The sequence below is a fragment of the Gopherus flavomarginatus genome, chromosome 1 (assembly GCF_025201925.1).
Source record: "Gopherus flavomarginatus isolate rGopFla2 chromosome 1, rGopFla2.mat.asm, whole genome shotgun sequence".
NCBI classification, from domain to species: Eukaryota; Metazoa; Chordata; order Testudines; family Testudinidae; genus Gopherus; species Gopherus flavomarginatus.
In genome coordinates this window covers 50085249-50107808 of record NC_066617.1, presented here as the reverse complement: position 1 = coordinate 50107808, position 22560 = coordinate 50085249, and the positions used below count along the sequence as shown (strand labels likewise).

Below are 22560 nucleotides of genomic sequence, written 5' to 3'. Positions count from 1 at the left end.
AGCTGCCACTGTCAGACTGTCTTCTCCCACTCGCCTACTGATCCTTAATTGTTTGATTTGTATCTACATTAGATTAAAAAGTAATTCGGAGCAGACCTCTCTTACATATTTGTACAGTGCCATGTTGCATCTAAAGTGCTATAAATATTTACTAACCTTATTTATCAAGCTAATTGCTATGGGTAGATAAAAAATTAGGAGACCATTTCTTTTTCAGTAATTCTAACCCTAGTACTACAGTTAATGGGCCATGTAACTCTTGCCCTGGACATGATCAATAATCAGGTATAAATGTACACTCAGGTGAGCATCAAGATTTATTGACCCAGGAAGATAATTCCTGATGTTCACTGACACATCAAGCCAATTTATATGTTGTTTTCAGACATTCTGAACACCCCCTCAGACGTATCTGGCAATCTCTCTGTTCAAAATGTGACATTCTAAGGATATAAATTAGAGGCCCAGAAAAAGCTATTGGCTTCTGAGCAGAGACTTCAAGGTTTACTGAAATGTTTGTAAAATAATTTAAAACATTGTTTAACATCCAGAAACATTAATAGAATACATGGGTAGACTTAAACTACACATTTATTTTAAAAATATTTGACAATAACTTTTTTTCTTACATGCCAGGACCTGAGTTCAAGATGCAGTATTTCTGCTGAAAAAGCTGCTGACATCACTAACACCTAAATTGGACAAGGAAACTTTAAATTCCTGCCCTGTTTTAGCCATTATAAAAGATCATCAACAATTTCAGGAGAAACAAACTTCTGAATTTAGGTTATGGCACATAAACTAGGAGTAGTTGGGTTATAAGCTATTTGGGGCTGGAACTGCTGCATTTTCTGGTTGTGCACAGAAGTCTATTAGCACTTAAAATATTGGATAATTTGGGTCTAAGCAGGTAAGTAAAAAAATATTTTCTGTTTATTTTTAAAATACATTTCTTTTGTAATGTAGACTACAATTGTATTCTGTTATGGCCTGACTGCCTCAATCACTTGGCTTCTGAACAATTTGTTTTTGCTTTTTAAAATGGCTTTTCATTATTAGGATCCCTCTTCAATGGAATACAAAATGGAAATATTGTGCGTGTAATGAGAGACTAGGAACTGAAGATTCAACATGTCTCTGAAGAGCATTTTAGTTCACCTTTCATGCAAAAATGCTCAGAATATAGTCATTTGCACACATTATTATCTAATGAGCTAACTTTCCCCAAACCTCAGTGTTATTGGCAATAGTAATGTATTAATTTGTTCATGATTGTTTTCAGTCAGTCATGATCAAGCATAGCTTATAAGTATGTGTACTTAAAATGTAAAACAAGTTAAGCTATTTTATACAGAAGGGTAGGTGTTTTTGTTTCTTGTTTACCTTTCTAATGAATACATATACAGGAGGCAGTGAGAGAGCGCGCTACCAGGAATCTGAAAAGCTGGGTTCTGTTGCTAGCTCTGTCTCACCCACTGACACACCTTGTGCAAGCCACTTAGCCAATCTGGTTCATTCCCCCCTCTCTTTTTAACAGTTATAATACTTGTTCACCTCATCGTAAAGATATTTGAGATTCTTGGAATAAATATCATGACATGACTGCAAAGTATTAATTATTAATATAATTCTGGTGGAAATAGAAAGGGTCATACATAATTAAGTAGGAAGCAAGGTAAAAGACTACTTAAAATACATGCTTAAAATGTTTTGATGTTCTGGCCTTTTTGGTGTTGTGGAGAAAACAAAACTGAATGACCTAAAGAAGCCAAAACAATTCACTCTAGTTTTCAACTATAAGAATTAGAAAGATCAGAGGTTAATGTATAAACATTTTAAAATTCTTTACAATTAATCCTGACCAAAATCTTGGAATAATATCAGATAAGAGCATCATCATAGGGTAGAAAACAATGATAGACAGTAAGGCATATCTAGTGGGGTCCGTCCAGGGTCTGTACAATTCATTATTTTCATTAATGACTTTGATAATGAAATGGCGAATAAGCTTATAAAATCTGCAGATGACACCAAACTGGGAGGGGTTGCAAGCACTTTGGGGGACAGGATTAGAATTCAAAACAACCTGGAAAAATTAGAGAATTGATCTGAAATCAACAAGATGAAATTCAATCAAGAGAAGCAAAGTACTTCAAGTAGGAAGGGAAAAATAAATGTACAACCACAAAATGGGGAATAATTGGCTAGATGGCAGTACAGCTGAAAGTGAACTGGGGATTATAGTGGGCACAAACTAATATTCTGGGATGCATAAGCAGGATTGTTATATGGAAGACATGGGAGGTAATTGTCCCACTCTACTCAGTACCGGTGAGGCCTTCGCTGGAGAACTATGCCCAATACTGGGTTTCCACACTTTAGGAAAGATGTGGACAAACTGGAGAGTTCCGTGAACAGCAACCAAAATGATAAAAGGTTTAGAAAATCTGATCTATAAGAAAAGGTAGAAAAAAAAAACTGAGCAAGTTTTGTCTTGAGAAATGACAACTCATAACAGTCTTCAAAAATGTTAAGGGCTGATATATAGAGACGGTGATCGTCATGTCCACTGAAGGTAGGTCAAGTAGTAATTGGCTTAATCTACAGCTAGGGAGATTTAGGTTAGATATTAAGAAAAACTTTCCAATTCTAAGGGTAGTTGAGCTCTTGAATTGACTTCCAAGGGACATTGTAGAATCCCCATCAGTTTTTAAGATGAGGTTGAACAAATACCCGTCAGGGATGATCTAGGTTTACTTGGTTCTGCCTTAGTGCGGGGGACTGAACTTGATGACCTCTTGAGATCCCTTTCATCCCTACATTTATGATCCTATGTTTAGTTCTGTAATACAAAGAATAATAGTTTCAAGACAAACTACGTAGGGGAAATTTATTTTAGTCAGAGTGCACTGTCTTTTATGATTACAAAGAGGACCAAGGTTTATTGCCACAAAATAAGAAATAACTGCATTACTGGAATAACACTGATATTAGTTTGCAGACAAGCTTGTGGTGCCTTAATCTTCCTTTCCTTTTCAAAACCAAGAAAGAGAAGCTCAAACATTCAAAATGCAGTGATGTTTTATATATAGATGGCTGCTTTTCATTTTCTGACTATAACCTAACTATAAACATGGATATTGTAACAGACCTTTCCAAATTGATCATATTTTCTGATTAATGGCTTTGGTGATTCATTTAGTGCCACCCATCCATCTGAATCACCGTCACACCAATGCTCCAGTAGGCTGATTTGGTCATCACTTGACATTGAAGCACCATTTTTGGATGAGACATAAAGATGATGTCCTAAACTCTTTTCACTGATTAAAAATCCCATGGCACTGTTTGAAAAAAATAGAGGTGTTGACCTTGATGTCTTGGCTTAACAAGGTGTAGGCCTGGCTTGACATGAGTAATGAAAAATGGAGGAGGCCTCATTTCTTGGAAGACAGGTTTAGGGAGGTAAATGGATCAGCAGATTTGAAAACAGAATATTTGCACCTAACTAAGATAGGTAAATGGGTCAGTGAGCTAGAAGACAGAACCTCTAAACCAGATAAGATAAGGGGAGGGACCACCCAGGGAACCACTTACAGAAAACAAAATAACAATTGTCAAGAATGTAAGAATGAGGTAAAAGAGTAGGTCGAACGTGGACAGCGAGTGGACAAAGCACGCTATACAGGGACTGGTTCCTACACAGTAGCCGAGCCAGTCCCAAAAGGTGTAAAGCAATTAATTGTGTAAATGTATATTAAGTAAGAGGGTTTCTGTGTAACTTTGGAGCTATAATGTACCCTGCATTCTCCCCCTGCATTTTCATCTGATTAACTTAGTGTAGTGTTGTTGTATGCCAAATAAAAATACCTGAGTGATGTCTGGAGTCTGAGTTCTTGGGTAGTTGAGTGGAAAGAGATCTAGAAGAAAATCCCAACACAAGGCAAGTGAGCTAATTGCAATCTGTTTACCAAAGCTTTATGCAATTTTATTTGGCCTCTGAAGTATTCATAATCTACTGTCTTAGAGAAAAGTTTAACTTTTCTATTTGCTGTTGGAGTTGTCACTTTTCACCCATGATGGCCATATTTCAGTGATACGTACATAAAGTAAACCCTGAGTACAGTTGGTATATCAGTTTGCTTGTAAAATTCTATGATTATTTCTATTCTGATATTGCCCATATTGTACTAAGCACTGTCCCAACTCCAAGGAAAACATCATCCCAATCCAAAGGCGTTAGTCTAATAAGACAAGCAATATACAGAGGAAAGAGGGGGGAAATCATAAACACATGCACCCTAATAATTCCTAGCTTATATGTATTACATACATCTTTTTAAAAAATAAGAATCAATTATGCCCAACAGTCTCTGCGTTCTGCAAGCTCTATTAGTAGTAATTTCTTGTGTCATGGCAGACATGTGTCTTAGAGACAAAATGGATGAGAAATGCACTTTATTAATGTAAAGAATGTTATTACTGTAGGGTTATGCTTCATTTACACCTTCATAAAACTCTTAGTTTTTACTGTGGTAGTGCCTAAAGACTAGAGATTCTTATGGATCAAGACCCATTGGGCATTATCCAGAGAAGTATATATAGACTAGGAAAAACAAGTCACAGTGCATTTTTATTTTGACATTATTAACTTAGCAATAGGGCTGTGCAAATAGTTTGCAAAGAACCTGAGCCCATGTGCAATCATGGTGGGTTTGGAGCTCAGCTGGATTTGAGAACATCAGCCCAGGCTTTGGAATAACATGGAAACCTGAGATGCAGTTGTTTTTTTATAACCCCACATCCTTTCTTACAGGTACCTCTGCACCACTTTCATAAGGTAGCAAACAGGCTGCTTCCATTGCCCCATGCCTGAAAACCCATCAATCTTAGCACACAGAACTAGAGCGCAAATGGGATTCTATTATAACTGTGCAAGAGATTATACTCTCAGAGATGCTTCCAAAACTCTCTTCCCCTTTCAAAAGTGTTGAACTGTCTGGGTGGGGTAAGGTATCTTCTTTTCTCTCTTCACCCTCATCCCCCAGAATTTGAGCCCTGGGAGGGCCTTTCCCCTTCTGCAGAGGTTAGGCCCTCCTCCCTACCCCAATCTAGTGTGGAAGGTGATGGAGGAGAGAAAATCCCTAAAAAGGTTCATTCTTTAGAGGTTCACCTTTGTGCAGAATCCAACCACCACGCCAGCCAGATTGCTACGGAGCACTTGCAAATAGACCCCAGAGGCTGTTCAGTTCATGTGCTTTTTCGGTGAAATCAGTTTAATTAGGATCACCCAGCTGCAGCTGTAAACTGGAGCACTATAGGCACAGAGAAAAAGGCAGACAGAGTTATGGTGGGGCTATTTCGTGTATGTAGGGCTTTTTAAATATATTTTTCTTCATTATGTTGCGGCTGGAAGAGATGCCTGTATGGAAACCCTAGGGGAGGGGGGAGTCTACTTTGGGAGGCATGAATCATCCCATAAATACACACTGAGAGGTTGTGGCAGCAGAGAGCAGGGTTGGCTTTTTTCTTCTTCAAAAACATGGCTGAAGCTGGGACAGGCTTTCTGGAGCAGCTCAAGTCCTGCATCGTCTGGTCATGGACTTACCTCTGGACCCTGTGGTTCTTCATCATGCTTTTCCTGGTCTACATCCTGAGGGTGCCTTTGAAGATCAATGACAATCTAACCACAGGTAAACCCTATTCTCCTCGGAAACCTCGCGGGCGGGCTTTCCCGCAGCCCCCCCGCCTTTCCCCAAGTTAGTGCAACTTGTGCTGGAGAGAGGGACACGTCTGCAGGCTGAGCCCGTCCGCGAGCCGCGCAGGGGGCTCGCTGAGGAGCTGCAGGGCTGGGGAGGCGGATTATACTGGAAAACTGAATCCACCCCCCTTCGCCCCAGTTCAGATTCCTGATCTTCCTTTGCAGCCTGCCACATGAGCCCTGGATTCCCCCTCCTCCCCCCTCGCCTGTTGCAGGCTCCTCAGGTGCCCTTTGGCTGCTGGCGATGGAGGGGGGGGGAGAAGGCACTGCCCGCTTCCTAGACCCCCCCCTGCAACTGGCTGCTCCCCCACCTAGGCCGGGCGGGGGAGACGCGGGGCAGCCCTCGCTCTGCGTCTGTGCACGGAGCAGGGGCAGTTTATTGCCCCGCTCCGCCTGCCGCGACCGGGTTGCTGCAGCTGGCTAAGAGCCTGCCCCTCCGAGATGGGGTTCAGAACAGCCCCCCGCCCCCGCAGCGCTGCCTCCGGGAGCCACAGAGCTGCCTGCATGCCCCGGGCAAGCCCCCTGCCCCTCCCCCGCGTCTGCTGGCAGCTGTAACCCGCTTCTCCTGTCCCTGCGGCTCCTTCTCTCCGCCAGGGGCCGGGCAAGCGCGCGCTGCCCGCAGCGGGTGAGGGTGCGCTGCACGGGGCATTGCCGGGTGCGCCTAGGGCTGCCCGCGGGGGCGTGGGAGTGTCCGCCGGCGGTGCACAGCTGGGGAATAGCCACAGGCCGGAGAGCAGAGCCAAGCTTGCCTTGAGGAGAAGGACTGTCCTCCCTAAGCAGGGACAGCCGGGTCCCTCTCCGGGGCACATGTTGCTGTGTATGTGTCAGGGCCATGGGTAGGTGCCTATGGGGCTGCCTCTCCAGCCAGAGAACCGTTCCCATGAAGAGAGATTTATTCAAACCTGAAGTTTTGCCCGGGAGAAGTGCAACAGCCCCAATCTCTCTTGCAGGTGGGTGCTGCTTTTAGCAACTGGCCGCCCTACGTGAGGATCTGTGGGAGTCCCCCTCCCTAAACATCGCAGTGTAGTGCACTTGTGAGCCACACAGCTTAGGGCTGATGCCATCCTAAAGGCACTTTTAAAAATAAACTCGAAATCAGGTGCTCAAGCTGCTGAACATTGCAGATCCTGTTATAAAAGATCAGGTTACAAAAGTCAAATGTTATGATAAACCCAGAACACAGTTCTAATCATGGTGGTTTTCCTAATATTTCGTTAAAGAAATTCATGGATATGGTGAGGCGATTTGGTTTAGCAGAGGAAAGAGTTTGCTTCCTGCCCACCAACTAGCAGTTCATTGCCCCAAATCCTGTGGGAATTGTGAGATTGCTCCCAGAATATGGGGCATTGTGGTATATGAGGAGAAATCAAAAGTGAGTATTGGAGACAAATGGGGCTGTGTAAGTGGCATAACACTTAAGTGGCTACTGTAGCACTGCAATAGGTTTATTTTAGAAAATCTTGTAAAGCGTATTATATAGCCTTCATTACTAAGGAAGTCCAAAACTGTGTATCAATAAGGCCCTATTAAATGCGTTAACACAATAACCTCCGTGGCTTACAATAGTATAAATGTAGTGGGAAAATTGACCTAATAAAATAATAGTGTTATTATATACACTAGTGTTACAGACTGCCTGACCCAGTGCCTGGGTAAGACTGTGGCATGGATGAGAGCCAGTTGGCTGAAACTCAGTCTAGAGTTGCTGGTAGCTTGAGGGAAGCAACTGGAAGCTATAGTGAGGATTTGATCCACCCTTTGTCTTGATAGTGTGTGTCCACTTTTCACAGTCTGGGGTCTTGGATCCTGGGTCTCCAGTTGCTGTTAAATTGTCATCTAATAATTTTGTGGGCAGCTTTTTTTTTCCTTCTTCGTCTAGCTAGGAGAGTGCATCCATTTCTTTCACATGTGAACCCTGGTTACTGTGATCCATCCCTTTCCCACTTCGAGACTAGATTACTGTAAAACTACACTTTAAGTCAATCCAGAAACTGAAGCTGGTGTAGAATGTGGTAGTCAATTTATTAGGTCATGCAAGCTGTGAGCATACCACCAGTGGTCCATGATCAGCATGGGCTGCCAAGTGGAGTTTAATGTGCTGGTTTATAAAGGCAAAATGGCCAGGGATTTACCTACGTGAGAGACTGTTATTCTCCCCATGGCATATTGCTACATTTCCCATTAGTGAATGTATTTGAGCTGAAGCCCCCTAAGTATTAGAGTGGGAGTTCTGGAAGAGCATTCGTCATGAGAGGCCCTCCACTTTGCAGCCTACTATCTTTACTATTTCTCCTCACCCCTCTTGTCTGCAGTAGCCTGAATTGGTTGAACTAATGGGCATGCTGCAAGGCCTATTTATTTACCCAGGTTGTTGAGGAGGGTATAATGATGGCTTATGTGTTGGAGGGAGGAGGCTATTGGTTGGGCTTGATTTGCTGTAGATGGTTATTTTATCTTTTGGTTTTGAGGTGAGGAACAGCTGTTGATTTTACTTTTTCTTTGCTTGTATTTTTAATTCTTGGCAAAAGTGCCTAAGGCCCTGAATAGACTTGTTTTAGTGTATATTTGTTCTAAATCAAAATACATTAAAATGTATAGTGTCAACAGTGTGCTAGGCATTTACAGATATAGTCTCTGCTTTCAAGAGCTTACAGTCCTAGAAGAATCAGATCTAAGATGTAATGAGAAGCCATCTGATTGAATGGTGATATTTTGCATACAGCAGATTAGTTTTATCCTTTTGATTGGACTTGTGAGTGTGGGGGAAGTGTGATAGGAAGGTTCTAAACTTTTATTATTTAACTTTCCTCCCCACTCTGTGACTGTGGGGCAGTCACAGACAATAAGGTGGAAGAGTGCCCAACCTGACATCTGGAGGCCGGTCCACAATGCTTAGCCTCCTTTGGTGCAGAGCACATCCTCTGGTTATGGAACCTGGGCATCGAGCTCTGACATCTGCATACAAGAGAGTGGTGGTGGGAAGTTAGAACTCTCTAGGATGGACTTAAGGATATAGCCAGAGAAAATCTTTTAAATTGAGAGTTTACTCTCCGTTTATAGACAAGGAGCATTGAGTAACTGTGCCACTCCAAGAGCAGTCTGAGAATCACAGTTCTACCTCAGCTTCCCCTAACTCCCCCCAGAGCAATCTGCTACTGTCCTATACCAATTTACTTCCTTGCTTTGCTAAGATACGCTGGCCAATGGCATATTGGAGAGGCAGAGTCAAGGCTCTGCTGGTTTCTTGCACCTAGCCACCTGCTTCCTACCTGCCTCTATGGGATGGGGTATAGTGGCCCCATGGAAACTACTTTATCCCCCTCTCCACACTGACCCACAGCCTGTCCACGGGACTATAGGGGGTACCTTATGGTGCATTATGATCATGCTCTAAGTGAAAAATTGCATATTTATTTTAGAAAATAGCAAAACCCTCTTAAAGTGTAGTTTTTAAAGAAAAGACATTTAATTAGATTGAAAGCTCTTTGGGATGGGGACTGTACAAAAAATAAACAACATAAATTTGATGTAAAGCAATATTTTTTCTGTACTACTATTAAGAAGAACTTGGGATATTGGGTACCCAGGCATAGATTCAGAGCCTTACACCTTTTTCCAATTCACTGGCCCAAATCAATCGTGGCCAAAAGCCATTAACTTCTGATGAATGGCTGATCTCAGGCAGCCTTGCTGACCTCTCTGCTGATGATATTGTCAAGAACTGAATGGTTCTAGAGACTGACCAGTCCTCTGTTGCAGAGAGACTGCTCGTGGTTGGAACTGAGTCCCATTGGTTGAGCAGCATTGGGAAGCTTGACTCTACTGCCCAGGCTGTACGTTTTCTGTGGATAAATAGGAAACTTCAGTTCCAGGGCTGTTGATCCTTAACCCTTGGATCATATGAATAATTGGTGGCATATTCAGGGATGGGGAAGGGAGTGGGACAAAAGGGAAATATATTTATAAAACATTCTTAGTTTCTTTGAGAGAAGCAGATTGGGCACTGTGGCGAGGGTGAAATCCTTGGCTTGATGTAAATTGTAAAAATAGAAATAAATAATGTGTGCATATATATAAGTCCTCTTAGTACTTTATAAATGCTATTCAAAGTTTTCAGCAGGCCTCAGGCAAAGATTAGAAACCAGGTCGTTCTTTTGAATGAAAATGAGAAGTAAAAGATAGTAGAAAGGTTTCTAGAAGATCCTCATTGTAGCAGAAGGGTCCCTGCCCATACTATTAAGCCTGGTATATGCCAAAAATCCCATTAGTTTACTGAACCAGCAGTAATTTACATAGTGTTAGCCAGTCTGAACTGGGGAGTCTTACCCATATTAAAGATAAAGCTATATCTTTTCCCTCTTCAACTCTATCAACTGTAACTCTCTTATTTTTCCTGCATTTGAGGAAGTTAATTGTCTCCTCGAAAGCTGTAATACAACGCAACAGCTTTTTGGGGAGTAGAAAGTGTGACATATGCAAAACCCTTCCCTCTGGAAATCTGAGAATATTATCTCCACAATGTTTGCCAGCCCCATTTGGTTTGAGAAGGATATACATTGAGATCTAGCTTGATCCAAGGACTCCTACCTGCACACAGTAGATTCAAAGCACTACCGACTTCACATCATGTTGTAGAGTAAACAAGATTTAAAAAACATTAAGACCTCAGGCATATAGCCTATATGTGCCACTTCAACATGCATGCAGTTTGTTTTTTGGACACTTACAATGTATTATTCTAACTATTTCATTCTTTTATTCTTGTTCACATATTTATAATGTTGGCAGAATTTGATTTTTATTTATTTATAATTTCAACTGATATTTATGTTTATTAAGCATTTTTGTTTATTTAAAAGTTCACAGTTGCACAAAATTATGGGACTTAAGCATTTGTTTTTTATTTTTATAGCTGTAAGTTTCCACAGTTGTGGGAAGTTATATGGGGATCAGGCAACCAGGTATAAGACAATAATTGTTTAATGACAGTAGATGTTGAAACTCAAAAAGTTAAAGCTTTATAACCACAAAAACTTAAATTTTTAACATCACATGTCTAAATATACAAAGTAAATATCCTTACATTGAATTCTAATCTGCTCTCAAACAGCATTTTTCTTTTTTGCCTATCTAAAATTTTAATTATTCATAGAAATATTTTTTCATCAACTTTGTGTAAGGTGAAATCAACAATAACTGATAAAAATCTAATCCTCCCAAACCTACAATGATAACATGTATAAGATCGACTGTACTATATAGCAGTATCCAGCAGATATGTTTGAACACTTTATAGCATCTTCTCTATTTGGGAAAACTGTGGAGTCCATATGAGAACTAATCAAATGTGTGTTGCTACTTTTTTTTTTTCTGGGATTGAAATATCTCATTCACTGTTCTGCTGTTTCAGTTGAAATACGTTATTATAGCAGCCTTCAGATGAGTCATCGTGTTTTTCATTGAAATGACCCAGACACAACTGATGTGCCAGTATGAAGGCTAAAAATGGGAAAAGCCTTTCACAGCTGTGGCTTTTAAGGCAAACAGTAAAGAACCCGCTGCAGCCACAAGCAACTCCTAAACTTTGCAATGAAAATTGTTACAGTGGGAGAACAGCATGCAAAATTATACTTTATCTGTTCCCATATAGTACCACACAGCATTCTGATTAAAATATTAGCACAGTACAGTCTCAGTAAAGTGTATGTTAAATAGATTAAAAACTGACTAACTTGTGGATCTCAAAAAGTAGTCAGCTGTCAATGGGGAACCGTCATCAAGTACTAGATTGGTACTAGACCTGATACTACTATTCCTCATTTTCATCAGTGATCTGAAGGTAAATATGAAAACACTGGGCACACTGGGCCCATATAGGAAAAAAATTCAGGACATACCTCTAGTATGGAGGACTGTACTCTGGGAAGCAGTGACTCTAAAAAGAATTTAGGGGTCATAGTGGACAAGCAACTCAATATGAGTTCCCAGTGCAAAGCTGTGGCAAAACTGGCTAATGTGATCCTTGGATGGATAAATGGGAGTAGGGAGGTGATTTTATAATTTTATCTCTGTATACAGCATTGGTGAGTCTGATAGTAGACTACTGTGTCTGCTGTTCCAGTGTCCATGGTTTAAAAAGAATGTTGAAAAATTGGAGAAGGTATAGAAAAGGGCCATAAAATGATTTAAGGGCTGGAGAATATACCTGCCAGTGAGAGACTTAGAGAGCTCAGTTTGTTTAGTTGATCAAACAGAAGACTGAGAAGTGACTTGATTACAGTGTAAGCGGAGAATATACTGGATACTAAGAAGCTCTTTAATCTCTGGGAGAAAGACATAGCAAGAACTAGTGTCAGAAAGCTGAAGTCAGACACATTCAAACTAGAAATAAGGCATACATGTTTAAGAGTGAAGGTTGTACCCCTCCATACCCCTGTCCATGCCCCACCCCAGGGCTGTGACTCCTGGGGGATCGGGGAGATGCGGGGGATGCAGACAGAGATAATGAGGACAAGGCTGGGGGTGGGTCTGGGTCTGGGAGCAGAGTCCTGGCCGAGGCTGAGGGCAGGGCCAGAGCAGAGCTGGGGGTGGAACAGGACTGGTGCTCCCTTCCCGCCCCTCATGGGGGCTGGCCTGAGCTCTGCTGCACCCCCCTGCATGTTCCTCCGTGCCCTCCTAGAGGGGTGCGCCCCACAGTTTGGGGGGATTAAGCACTGAAACAGACCATGAAGGAAAGTGATGGATTCTCCATCTTGTGATGTCTTCAAATCAACACTGGATGCTTTTCTCAAATATACGCTTTAATGAAACACAAGTTGTTGGGCTCAATCCAGGGGGTAACTTGATGAAATGTAATGACCTATGATATACAACAGGTCAGACTAGATGATCTAATGGTCCCGTCTGGCTTTAAACTCTATGAATATGGACTGTGGGATTATTTCCTTTTGATGTGTATACTGTATATACTTGATCATAAGCCGGTTTTGTTTATAAGCCGACCCGCCCCCCCAGATGGATAAGTAAAAATAGAAAAATTTTATAATTCGTTCATAAGCCGACCCTATAATTCAGGGGTCAGCAAACTTTGGCTCCTGGGCCATCAGGATGAGCCTCTGGTGGGCTGAGATGGTTTGTTTACCTCGAGCGTCTGCAGGCACGGAGGTAAACCTAAGTAAACAAAGTGTCCCGGTGCCCTAGCTGCTTACCTTGATGGGCCGGGACAGCAACTGGTGGGGACATTTTTTCGGGGGGAGAAGCTGGGAGTCAGGGGAGTAACCCCTGTGACCACTCCCCACATGACCCCACCTCTAGCCTGGGACCCCCACACTTTCCCCATCCCATCCCTTCCCACCTTATCTGGGGAGGGCCGGGGGAGGATGTCTCTGGCCTGGCTGGAGCTGCTCTGGCAAGCTGGGCAGTGCGGCCGCAGCCTGCTCCAGCGGGCCAGACCGGGCGGTATGGCCGCAGCCTGTTCCAGTGGGCTGGGCTGGGTGGCTCGGCTGCAGCGTGCTCCAGCGAGCCGGGCGGCATGGCCACAGCCTGCTCTGGAGGGGGGCTGAGCGACATGGCTGCAGCTTCTTTGGAGGCTTAGGGGAAAGCAGCGTGGCCAGAAGGGGAGAGATTCTGGTCCTATCTCTTCACTTCTGACTCTGCTGGCTGTGCTGCCTCTCCTTGTTCCCTCTGTTGGGGGGAGGGGCTGTGTCCCTCCTCTCCCTCTCTATACCCGTTCATAAGCCGACCCCCTTCTCTGGTGCTTCCCTTTTTTACTAAAAAAAATTTGGCTTATGAACGAGAATATATGGTATATTAGTACTTCTACCATTCTGGGGCTTTGTTGGGGCTGGCAATGCTGGTTAGTCTTGTTTTAAATTAGTAGGAAGTGCAATCTATGAATCTATGTCAGGCCTGATAGTCCTCTCAGTTACACCATTTTTACATCAATGCAGCTGCAATATCTTCAGTGGAGTTACTTCTTACAGTGGGAATCAGGCCCATGATATAACACTACACCCATTCCGTTTGATCTCAGTAAAATTTAAAAAAACTAAATGCCAAAGTTAGATTTTTAAATTAATCATCAACAATAACCTTTGAACTACTGTAACCATGACATCCTTTAACCAGGAAACAATACAGCATATTCAGGCTAAAATACTAAAAATAAAACAAGCGTTTAAAATAAGGAATGTGATGCTGTCTTAGTCCAAAATAAATAGAATACACTTGATTATTTTTATAAATAGTTTCCCTTCAGGTCAGCAGCTACAGTCAACATCAATGTGAATTGGATTGGGACACACCTTTTATACAAATGTACAACTTGTCCCCCCTCCTCCGGCTATAACAGTTCCGCCCTTTATTCCTTTTCTGAAATAAATAGTGTTTAACTTTTGAGACACAATTCCTGATTACTGTATGTTTCCTTTTGAGGGTATAAGAAAGATAGATTTAATTACTAGGGCATTAAATATCATTTGTTGCACTTGGCTTGTGACAGGGCAGATAAGCAGACTCTTCAGAGGCTTTTGTGAGTTGCTGAAAGTAGAGAAGTCTAGACATCTGACTTCCTAAAAATGGACATAACTATAGAGATTTTTTTCAATATCACTTGTTCCATCTCCTCATTAATGTAATGTTTTGTCTGCATCTTATTACTGGGCACCTATCTCCATCCCAGCTGAGTGGAGGGAAAAACTCTAACCAGTGGAGAGCATTGTTACTCAGTTCAGCATCCAGCCATGAGAATGCTCCATAATCCCTGGCATACAGGGAAAAGGAAATTGTATCCTCATGAGATCAGAGGGAACCAGGCTCATGGGAGGCAGACAGAAGATGCCTGTACATAGCAGGCCAGAGGCTGCAGCCTGTGAGGAAATGTCAGGCTGCCTAGACAACTGGGTTAGGAACTGCTAAGTAATTTGCATTGGGTTTTTGCATCCTTTGATTCTGGCAGTATACACGGAATCTGAATATTCATAGGATTCCACCGAAGGCAACAGCTGAATGCTTGGGGCACCAGATATGTAGAGGGAACAGGTCTACCTCAACACTTATTGCAACACCCTACAGTAGATAGGTTGGTTACTGCAGGGTTAATAAGTAATAATAAAAATCCTGTCATGAGAGCTAGCCCATATTTGGGCCAGATTCAGCAATCAGAGCTTTAGCCTGGGACTTGGAAACCACAGCTTTGATACAGACTTCCTGTATGTGCTTGGGAAAGTCACTTAGGGTGGAGTTCTGCCCCATTGAAGTCAATGAGAGTATTCCCACTGACTTCAGTATGGGGCTAGGATTTCAGCTTCTATATGTATCTTCACTGCAGAGTTAACTCAGACTCTTATTCAGGTGTTGTCCCTAACCCCCTCGCATCCACACACACAACCCTCTCACCTGAGTTGGATGGTCCTTTCAGCCTGGGCAATCTGCCCCAGCTGGGGTATAGGTTAGAGCTTGGGTTCTGCTTTAAATCGGGCTGGTAACCGCACCCACTTTGCAGTGAGGATACAGGCTAACTCACTTGAGTGCTGACAATCTTCCAATGCCTGTCCAGAAGAATAGGCAGGCTCTCCCACAATTCGCTGAGAAAGAATCAAAGAGTGACTCATCTTGCAGCAGTGCAGAGAACCATGGGATATGCCCCCAGTAGTGCTAGTAACACATGCAGGAGAGTGCAGCACCAGTGAGGACTCAGTAATTTGGGTAGGGCTTTGCAGAGTGGCTGCTCACCCCTGGGCTAGGCTAGGCTAACCTGGGTGTTCGGAGCCAGGTGCTAATCACCCAGGCTAAGTTTGCAGTGAACACATAATCTGAAATGTTCAGTGCCTCAGTTCTCCATCTGTGAAATGAGGATAACGGTACTTCCCTACATCACAGGCGTGTTGTAAGGATAAATACACAGAGTGAAGCACACAAACACTACGGTGATGGGGGTCCACCCAAGATAGATTCACTGGTATGTTCTGCTATATGTGTGGCTCTGGTTGAGCAGCTGGAGCATACCAGTGAATCTCGCCCTTTAATCTTCATGTTAAGTAATCCATTTTAAAAAAAAATGAAAACAAATTGTGTCTGATTCTATAAGTGGTAATGTTGTAGGAGATGCATATGGGCAAAATGGAGCCCTCCCCACAGTTTCTGAAAGCAAGAATATACTGATTTTTGGGGTGGTGTTTGTGAGTGAAAAATGTAGTTTCTAATCTCTGCCTCCCAGATTTATGGACAACAAAGGAAGGGTTAGCATAGCACAACACATAATGCAGGGGCAGGCAAACTCTTTGGCCTGAGGGCCACATCAGGTTTCGTAAATTGTATGGAGGGCTGGTTAGGGGAGAGGGTCATAGCCCGGTCCACACCTCTTATCTGCCCCCATCCCCGGGACTCCTGTCCCATCCAACCCCCTCTGTTCCTTGACGGCTCCTCTGGGACGCCTGCCCCATCCACCCCCCTCCCGCTCCCTGTCCCCTGACTGCCCCAGGACTCCCTGCCCCTGACTGCCCCTGCCACCCCATCCAACCCCTCCTCTCATTCCTGACAGCCCCCCGGGACCCCTTCCCTATCCAACCACCCCTTCTCCCTGTCCCTTGACTGCCCCCTGCCACCCCATCCAACCCCTCCTCCGTCCTGACTGCCCCCCAGGACCCCTGTTTCCCCTGGGGCCACCATCCATGCCTCTGCCCCTTGACCGTCACTCCGAACTTCCCTGCCCTCTATCCAACTCTCCCTGCCCCAGGCGCTCAGAGCTCCGCCACTCGGAGCATTGCGCTGGCAACGGAGCGCACGATTTGAGGCTGTGGGCAAGGGGAAACAGCGGTGGAGGGGCCGGGGCAAGCCTCCCAGACCAGGAGCTCAGGGGCTGGAAGGACAGTCCTGCGGGCCAGATGTGGCCCGCGGCCCGTAGTTTGCCCATCCCTAATGTGATAGGTACTCAAATGGGTTGACCTGAAGAAGAACTGTGTATAGCTCAAAATCTGGTCTTTTTTACCAATAAAAGATACTCCTTCACCCACTTGTATAATATGACTGATTACTAGGTGACAAGATTACAATTATAGTAGAAAATGTAATTTGTATCTACTCCTAAAACTACCTTAAACTAGTGGCCACTTTGTGTCATCTACTGTGGCTAGGGTTGCCAAAGCCCCGCTCCCCAGCACCTGCGGCACTCCAGAGCCACCCCCCAACCCAAGTTTTAGTCAAGGGTATACAGTAAAAGTCATGGACAGGTCATGGGCCATGAATTTTTGTTTTTACTGCCCATGACCTGTCCATTAATATTACTAAAATTGCCTGTGACTAAAATGTAGCTTTAATGATATTCAAAGTGGTGCTATATCAATTTTAATCCTGCACAGAGAGCTTTTTAACACAAGAAATCTAATCAGTTTATTTAGATTTTATTTGTGATCTTGGCTCGTTTTTTTTGCAGATTGCATATATCTGATAGCATATGCAGCTAGTTTTGAACAACACTATTAATTACTTTTCTTTAATTTTGTTGTTTGTAATATTTTTATTAAAATGAAAATTGTTTTTTCTTTTTAAATAAACACTGCTTTTTCTTCTGCATTTCTAATGAATCTGAAACAAACACCTTTTTGTTTATTGTTCACCACCATCTTCGATTATGTCAGTTACAGCTCTAGGAAGTGTTAGTTGTGCTGCAGAGCCTATAAGCAGTGTTTGCATATTAGGTGTTTTTGTTTGCTTGTCTTTGTCCTGCAAAATTGGTGGCGATTTGGATTGTTAATATCAAGTATACATTAAGATTCAAGTGGATACTGCACACCAGACTTTAATAATTTTAAGGTATGTAAAATTTTGGGCATGATCGGTTTGGAAAGTGCCCTTTTAAGTTTTAAAGGAGAGACTATTGCCTGCAGAAATGTAGCATACTATTTGCAACATAGATTTCTGTTTCAAAAACATCAGATTAGGTCTACCTTAAAAAAATTAAAATTAAAATTTGTCATCTGATAAGTGGAGCATGTAGTGGTATAGTAGACTTCTGACCTAGAAATTTAAATATTTCCTTTCAGAGTTTGTTTGTTTTGTTTTTAACTCAGAGATATGGTTTTCACAGTCATTTGGCAAAAAACTCTCAAATGAAAGCAGCTGTTAATGAAGTTCAAATCTAATGCAGAGATAGCAAAAATATTTTAAGGTGTTTAAGAAACTGGCTTTTTTCCAGAGGGGTTGTAATACGATGAATTGCCAATATTTCAGAAGAAACATGCAAACCATGCTCTTTGAAGCACTGCATGATCAAATCTTGAACAAAGGTAGTCTGGACTAGTCCTGACTGGTGTATAAATGCTGAATTGTACTATAAGCTCTTAACTAAACTGCAAGATCATCTGGGCAGGGACCTTGGTTAAAATTTTCAGAATTGCCTAAACCCCATTTTCAAAACTGATGGTAGTGGGGTGGTCATCCATTCCTGCCTGAAAAAGCTTAAAACAGCCTAGGGAGAGGACTGTGTCATGGAAGGAAAAGCTAGGCTGATTGGGGGAAGTAGCCACAGATGGGGCCACACCCGATTCAGGCCACAGCTGGCCCTATAAGAGGGCTGAGGGCCAGAGGTTGAGAGAGACTTTGTTAGCTTTGAGAGGGAGGGACCTGGCTGCAGGGAGCTGAGAGAGGGTACCTGGAGTGGAGCAGGGCTGGGGGAAGGTCAGGTGAGCTGGGGAGCTCTGGCTTGGAAACCCCCCAGGCTGAGGCCTAGTGAAAGGCCGATTAGGTACTGTGATAGAAGGGGGAAGCCCATGGGTAGGCAGAGGCAGCAGGTCCAAACCCCCCTTGCCTATGTTAAGTGGCTTTTACACTGCAGTCTGCCCCAGTGAGTGGTGGCTAGGTGGTGACTAGCAGTAGCCCATGACTGAGGCAAGGTGAGGATAAAGGGTTGGGAGTTCCCCTGGGTGGGGAGACCCTGAGATGTAGGGGGGGTATTGCCAGTGGGCAGCACCCCAAAGACTGGGAGGGACATGGGGCCAGCGGCAGCGGGACACTGGCCTGCAGAGGGAGCTCCAGAGGCGGGAAACGCTAATTCCCTGAGATGACCAGCAGGAGGCACTGCAGCGGTGAGTCACGCACCATGACACTGACTTTAGGCATGTTGGACCATATGGAAAAGGTATTTAGGCACCTAAAGATGCAGATAGGTGCCCAGTAAGGTTTTTCAAAAGCTTCTATGCACTTAACTCCCATGTCTTTGAAAATTCTACAAGCTGCCTATCTGTTTTTTGAGGTGCCTACATATTTTTGATTCTCAGTGGGACCTAGGCTCCTAAGTGTTTGTCAATTTTGAAATTGAAAGAGGCTCCTGAGTAAACTTTTCAGATGACTTATCTTTTGGTATGTTTGAATATGGCCTTATTTGCATAGATAAAATAAAAGTAATAGCTTTGCATAAATCAATGCAGTAAGCTTCCATTTAAAGAAGAAACAGTAGCTTACATACAAAAGCACTATATATTAAACTAGCAAAAAGGGCTAACATGATACTTAAATGCATTAATACGAATACTGGTAGGAACAGGAGTAGGTAGCTAATATCACTTCTGCATACAGCACTGGTGAGGTCAATCATGGAATACTGTGCCCTGTTCTGGCATCCATGCTTTAAAAGGGATGTTGAAAAGTTGGAGAGGGTACAGAGAAGAGTCTTGAAAATGATTCATGGTTTGGAAAACAGACAGTACAAAGACTAATGGTGCTCGATCTATTTAGCTAATCAAATAAATGGTGAAGAGGTGACTTGACCACAGTGTATAATTACCTACACAGGAAGACAATATCCGATAGCAGAGGGTTCTTTAATCTAGCAGGCAAAGGTGTAACCAGAACCACGAGCTGGAAGTTGAAGACAGCAAAGTTCAAACTGGAAACAAGGCTCACACTTTTTAACAGCATAATCAGCTGTTGGGACTTGATCACCAAAGGATGTGGTAAACTTTCCAGCCCTTGGAGTCTTTAAATTGTGATTGGCTCTCTCTATCTCTCTGAAACATATGCTATAGTTCAACCACAAGTTGTTGGGCTGGAGTTTCATAGATTCTAGGAGTAGAAGGGACCTCGAGAGGTCATCTAGTCCAGTCCCCTGCCCTCATGGCAGGACCAAATACTGTCTAGATCATCCCAGATAGATATTTATCTAATCTACTCTTAAATAACTCCAGAGATGGAGGTTCCACAACCTCCCTAGGCAATGTATTCCAGTGTTTAACCATCCTGACAGGAACTTTTTCCTAATGTCCAACCTAAACTCCCTAGCTGCAGTTTAAGCCCATTGCTTCTTGTTGTATCCTTAGAGGCTTATCCTTAGATAAACATGTTTTCTCCCTCCTCCTAATGACACCCTTTTAGATACCTGAAAACTGCTATCATGTCCCCTCTCAGTCTTCTCTTTTCCAAACTAAACAAACCCAATTCTTTCAGCCTTCCTTCGTAGGTCATGTTCTCAAGACCTTTAATCATTCTTGTTGCTCTTCTCTGGACCCTCTCCCATTTCTCCACATCTTTCTTGAAATGTGGTGCCCAGAACTGGACACAATACTCCAGTTGAGGCCTAACCAGCGCAGAGTAGAGTGGAAGAATGACTTCTCGTGTCTTGCTCACAACACACCCGTTAATGCATCCCAGAATCACGTTTGCTTTTTTTGCAACAGCATCACACTGTTGACTCATATTTAGCTTGTGGTCCACTATAACCCCTAGATCCCTTTCTGCCGTACTCCTTCCTAGACAGTCTCTTCCCATTTTGTATATGTGAAACTGATTTTTCCTTCCTAAGTGGAGCATTTTGCATTTGTCTTTGTTAAACTTCATCCTGTTTACCTCAGACCATTTCTCCAATTAGTTAGGAATCACTGAAATATGGCCTGTGTTATGCAGATGGTGAGACTAGACTATCATTATTTTTGGCCTTAATATTTCTGAGTTTATGCAACATTAAGCCCTGGCCATGCAGGCACTTATGAACATGCTTAATTGGAGCACAAGGTATGTCACTCAAGTACCACATGCTTAAAACTGAGCACTTCTATAAGAGTTTACAGGATTGGGCCTCAGGTTACAAAATGATGAAGGAGGGATGAAGAAAATGCCATACTTAATGAGCTCAATCCATTTCATTTATCACAAGATGGAGAGGTGCCTTGATTTCAGTATGTAAATACTTTCAAATGGAGAAAATACTGGTTACTAGAGGGCTCTTTAATCTAGCAAATTAAGGGATAACAAGAAACAGTGGCTGAAAGCTCAAGCCAGAAAAATTCAAATAAGAAATAAGGTACATATTTGTAATCATGAGAGTGATTCATCATTGGAACATACCACCAGGGGTAGTGGTGGATTTTCCATCGCTTAAAGTCTTCAAATCAAGACTGGATCCCTTTCTGAAAGATGCATGTTAGCCAAACACAAGTCATGCTTTAGTGAAACATAAGTTACTGGGCTCAGTACAGGGTAACTGGGGGAAATTTAATGGCCTGTGACATCTGCTTGACTTTACACACGAGTCAATGGGACTAAGTTAAAATTAAGAATGTGCATAAGTATTTTCAGGAGTGAAACTTCAAATAATTTGCAGGGTTGAGAAAACCTGTGGCATAGAACTCAGATCTCCTCAGTCCCAAGACAATCTTTTCCTACATTTTTCTGCTTGCCATCTGTAACACCTCTTGTCTTCTCAAAGGGGTTTGAGTATTTGATGAAAAATTTTGATGACACTGTAGCTTGATTTCTCTAGTCAAGCTATGAGCTACTTGTGGAATATTATTACTTTGTTATTTGTTAGTATACTTTTGAAGCCCTCTTCCACCTGTTTTTAAATTAGCTTCCCGCGGCATTGAGGCCTCCACTAAAAATTGTATTATAAGCTCTAGCTTGTCTTCTCAGGTCTGTAAAGTGCCATATGCACCAATGATGCTGAATAAAAACTAATGAACTACTGTTGCACTGTAAATTACCACCAGAGACTAATTGGATTTTTTTGTTTTGTTTGTTTCTTGGTTCTGTATTGCAGAAGGACACCCAGTTTTAACACTGAAAAAAATTAAGCTTAATTAAGGATAATGCATTTAATGGGAACAGTGTCACACTTTCAAAAGACAGAACTAACAAGTTGTTACTGTTAAGCCTGAGGAAAGGATAAAAATTCAAAGTCTGAATCAAAACTGGCCAGCTGCTAAGAGAAGACAAAGATTTATTATTGCTTCATCCAAAGTGAAGATTTATCACTATGGTGAATTCAATGCTTAAGTGATTAAGTGCATTTAAATATAGCAATTAGAAGGATAAAAGTAAGAGGGAAAAATGAAATTGTTTATAGTTGTCATAAGCAAGATTCCTTTTCTGCAAAGCTCTGCCAACTGCTACTGTGCAGTGTTGTAATTTCCAGCCCACTTTCTAGAAGTAAATTTGGCTTTGGAGTGAAATGTAAAGCCTATTGGCTTGTTCTATTAGCATTTTGCTGCTGAGAATACAAACTAAGAGAGCAAATTAAAACATGGAATGGCACTTGAATTATATGTAGATTTTCTTTTTTAATTTTTTTTTAAATCTTATAAGTTGTCTGTTTCACTTAAAATGCTGGTAATGTTAGAATGCTGCAAACGTTTGTCTTCACATAAACAAATGGCTTGGTGTCACTATGGATATGTTCCATGCTGAGAATTGACTATTTTTTTATACTACAGGCTTTCCTGGCACATGGTTATCTGATCTACTAATCCATGCCACCTTCCATGTGATATCAACCATTGCTATATTTGAATTAACATGATAGTGCTGATCCT

The 22560-nt window shown here is 42.4% G+C and overlaps 1 protein-coding gene across 4 annotated transcripts in view; it reads left to right on the top strand.

Annotated features, from left to right (window-relative positions):
• Window positions 1-5518: 5518 nt before the first annotated feature.
• Window positions 5519-22560, top strand: part of ST7 (suppression of tumorigenicity 7) — a 235557-nt gene continuing 218515 nt past the window's right edge. Inside the window, exon 1 of one of the 4 annotated variants that reach the window (XM_050936217.1) lies at window positions 5519-5693. In XM_050936217.1, the coding sequence (XP_050792174.1) occupies window positions 5543-5693 (151 nt within the window). In that variant the 5' untranslated portion in view covers window positions 5519-5542. Of the gene's footprint in view, window positions 5694-6687; window positions 6712-17498; window positions 17573-22560 lie in introns of those variants that run through there. The other 3 variants (XM_050936218.1, XM_050936222.1, XM_050936220.1) reach the window with 3 other exon arrangements.